Here is a 3,628-nt window from a genome sequence, read left to right as displayed (position 1 = left end):
AAATAAGAAAAAAACGAAAAAATTAAAATTAACGGAATAATTATAAATATATAATTGTCCAATTTTTTTTTTTTTTTTTTTTTTTTTTTTTTCGTTGAACATAAAATAAATGAATATTGAAACATATTCCATTTGAATCGGAAGTATAGGTATTTTTTTTATTTTATTTTATTTTAATTTTTTTTTTTTTATCAAAACATTAATTTTATTATAACAAAATATGATGAATATATTTTTACTACTATGTAGCATATAATTCACACATAAAAAATGTATACATTGAACTTATAAGGAATTGTCTTGATATATATATAATATGTATATATATTTATACATGTATGTATGTATGTGTGTTTGGGTTTTCTTTTTATTACACATAAATAGGAAAAGCGCGTTAAAATAATAGTTTTACAAATATTATAATTTTTTTTTATAGAATAAAAAAAAAAATACATATATTTATTATATACTTATTATCATTTCATAATGAGTAACCATAGCGTAAAGGTAGAAGACGATGATGACGAAAACAATGAGGACACAGAAAAAAAAGTACAGAGTAGCTTTTTTTTCTTTAAAAAACAGGAAAAGAATGTAAACAGAAAATTTGTAAAAAATACAAAAGAAAATGATATAAATTTTTATGAAGACAAACCAATTTTGGATGATAAAATTAATAAAGTTGATTATATTATTTTGATTATTCATGGTATAGGATCAAATGAAGAATTAATAATAAACCAATGTGAAGATTTGAAAAATAGTTTTAAAATTGTAAAAAAAATGTGGTTTTTTGATTATCCTTTTAATATACATTTCCATATATTTAACTGGAAAAAGTATATCATAGATGCACAAATACAGTAATAAAAAAAAAAAAAAAAAATTAAAAGAATGTTCATATGGATATATATATATGGATATATATATGGATATATATATGTATATATATATATATATATGTATATATTTATTTATTTGTATTTTGTCATTGATTTCCATTTGGTAGTTACTAAATATTTTTTATATTATACATTTTTACAAAAATAAATTTCATTATATTTTCTTTTCTTTTCTTTTCTTTTCTTTTATTTTTATGTAGTGTTTTTAACAGGATAAATATTAATACTATGGCTGAAACTCGAAAAATAATAAACTTGTCCGCCGGAGATATTATATGTTTTTTACATCCAAGATATGGTGATTACATAATGTTAAATTTATATAATGATATAAATAAAACATTGGAATCTTTAAAGAATGTAAACTTAAAAAATTAATAGAATGTGTGTTGCATACTTTTAATATTTAATATATAATATTTCTTTTTTATTTTTTATTTTTTCTTTTTTTTTTTTTTTTTTCTTTTTTTTTTTTTTTGTGTGTGTAGGATTCTAGCGGGAGATTTAAATATTCCAAAGTATGTCTTCTAGGTTATTCATTAGGTAGTGCAATGGCATATGAAATATTACATAACGTGAAAGTTAGAATAAGTGAAAGTAATTTAAAATATAATTTGAAGAGTAAGATACATTATTTATTTATGTTGGGTAGTCCTTTAAGTGCTTTATTATCTTTATATAAACCAGAATATATAAATGATGGATTAAAATTAAATAATGGTTTAAAGTTTTATAATATTTTTCATGGATTTGATCCTGTGGCTTTTCGAATTGAACCATTGATTTATCCACGAATTAAAAATATTCCTGAACCTGTTCTTATAAATTATTGGAGAAATAATGGAGCAAGGTATTGGTTTGAGTGGGATAAAAATATGCAGAATGCTAAACTAGCCATTGTTCAAAATTTGAATGATTTTACATCTGCAATAACTAACGGTTTTTATAAATTTCTTGGGAAGAATGAGAATAATGATGAAGATCAAAGTACTCTAAATAAAAATATTTGTTACAATAAATGTGAAAGTAAGGATATAAATATATTCTTATTAAAGGTGAAAGAAAATCAACGAAAAATTGCTTTACAAAAAAAAAAAATTCATAGGTTTAATAAAAAAAATAATATTACATATAAGGAGAATGTTGCAGAAAAAAAAAATGCACATTACAACAGTCTTCATAATATAAATGATAATAATATAAATGATAATAATATAAATGATAATAATATAAATGATAATAATATAAATGATAATAATATTTGTGATAACATTTGTGATAACATTTGTGATAACATTTGTGATGACATTTGTGATAATCATCTTAATGATATTTCTTACAATGATGAAGATAGTCAAGATAGCTATTGTGGTCATGAAAAGTACAAAAGAAAACATGATGATAATGATGAACAAAAAAAGGAAGGAACTTATTATTCCAAAGAAGAAAATTCTAGCTATATTGATAGTACTAAAAGTATTTGTGCATCACAAGATTCAAATAGTGAATATTCTTTTTTTGATCATGAACTTAGTGATAATTCGAATAATTTATATGAAGAAAATAGAAGAAATTATGATGAGCATAATAAGAAAAGAGAATCTATATGTAATTCTAATAATATAAATGATGCTTTAAATATTAGATATGATTATCAATTACAAGAATTCATTATGGAACATTATATATATCCTTTAGCTGTTGCTAAATCACATTTTAATTATTTTATAATTAAAGATATCTCCTTTTTTATATTAAAAGAATTAATACATCATAAAAATATATCACTAAGCTATGAAGAATATCTAACAAAAATTGAAAAAGAATATAATAGCAAAGCATTAAACGAAAAAGATAATATAAAAAAAGAAAAATATTTTAAAGTTGCAATAAAGGCTACAAAAACGTTAGAAGAATTTAAAAAGTATGAAAAAAATATTCAAGCTATGTCTGACCCATTTAATATGAAGAATTTTAAAAATTTAATATAGTCTAATCAAATATAATAAAATCAAAAAAAAAAAAAAAAAATAAAGGAAAAGAAAAATACGGAATAAAGAAGAATAAAGAAATAATAATAAAAGCCACAATTTTTAAATATGAAATTGTTTTATTTTTATAAGATTTTATTCTTTCCTAAAATGTATAGGCGCTTTTCTTTTTTTACATATTTTTAATTTGTATACAATTTTGATGTTTATTATATTACAATCATTTGATTATTATATTATTATTATTTGATTATTATATTATTATTATTTAATTATTATATTATTATTAGTTGATTATTATATTATTATTAGTTGATTATTATATTATTATTAGTTGATCATTATATTACAATCATTTTATTATTATATTATTATTAGTTGATTATTATATTACAATCATTTGATCATTTCACCATTTCCTTTATGTTTATAATTTTTTAATTTTTAATTTATATATATATTTTTTTTTTTTCTCTTTTTGTTGAAGACGTAAAAATTAAAAAAAATAAAAATAAATATATAAATAAAATTGTTTTTATATAAATTTAATGTAACGTTCCAAGGAAATATAGAACTATGAAATATAATATATATACATATATATATATATTAATGTTTACCTTTTATTTTTATTTTATACTTGTGTTGGTATGTTTTTACTATATGAAGATTATGTCCCAGAAAAAAAAAAAAAAAAAAAAAAAAAAAAAAAAAAATTGTAATTTATATATATAT

General features: G+C 18.9%; 1 protein-coding gene across 1 annotated transcript; it reads left to right on the top strand.

Moving 5' to 3' along the window:
- Positions 1-486: 486 nt before the first annotated feature.
- On the top strand, positions 487-2,893 carry PRSY57_0813800 (phospholipase DDHD1, putative; the record flags this gene model as incomplete). The annotated part of the gene is made up of 3 exons (XM_012907077.2): positions 487-863; positions 1,103-1,262; positions 1,391-2,893. The coding sequence occupies 3 exons, from the start codon at positions 487-489 to the stop codon at positions 2,891-2,893; spliced, it is 2,040 nt and encodes a 679-aa protein (XP_012762531.2).
- Positions 2,894-3,628: the final 735 nt, after the last annotated feature.

Source organism: Plasmodium reichenowi, chromosome 8 (genome assembly GCF_001601855.1).
Source record: "Plasmodium reichenowi strain SY57 chromosome 8, whole genome shotgun sequence".
Classification (NCBI taxonomy): Eukaryota; Apicomplexa; class Aconoidasida; order Haemosporida; family Plasmodiidae; genus Plasmodium; species Plasmodium reichenowi.
This window is presented reverse-complemented; position numbering and strand designations above follow the sequence as displayed.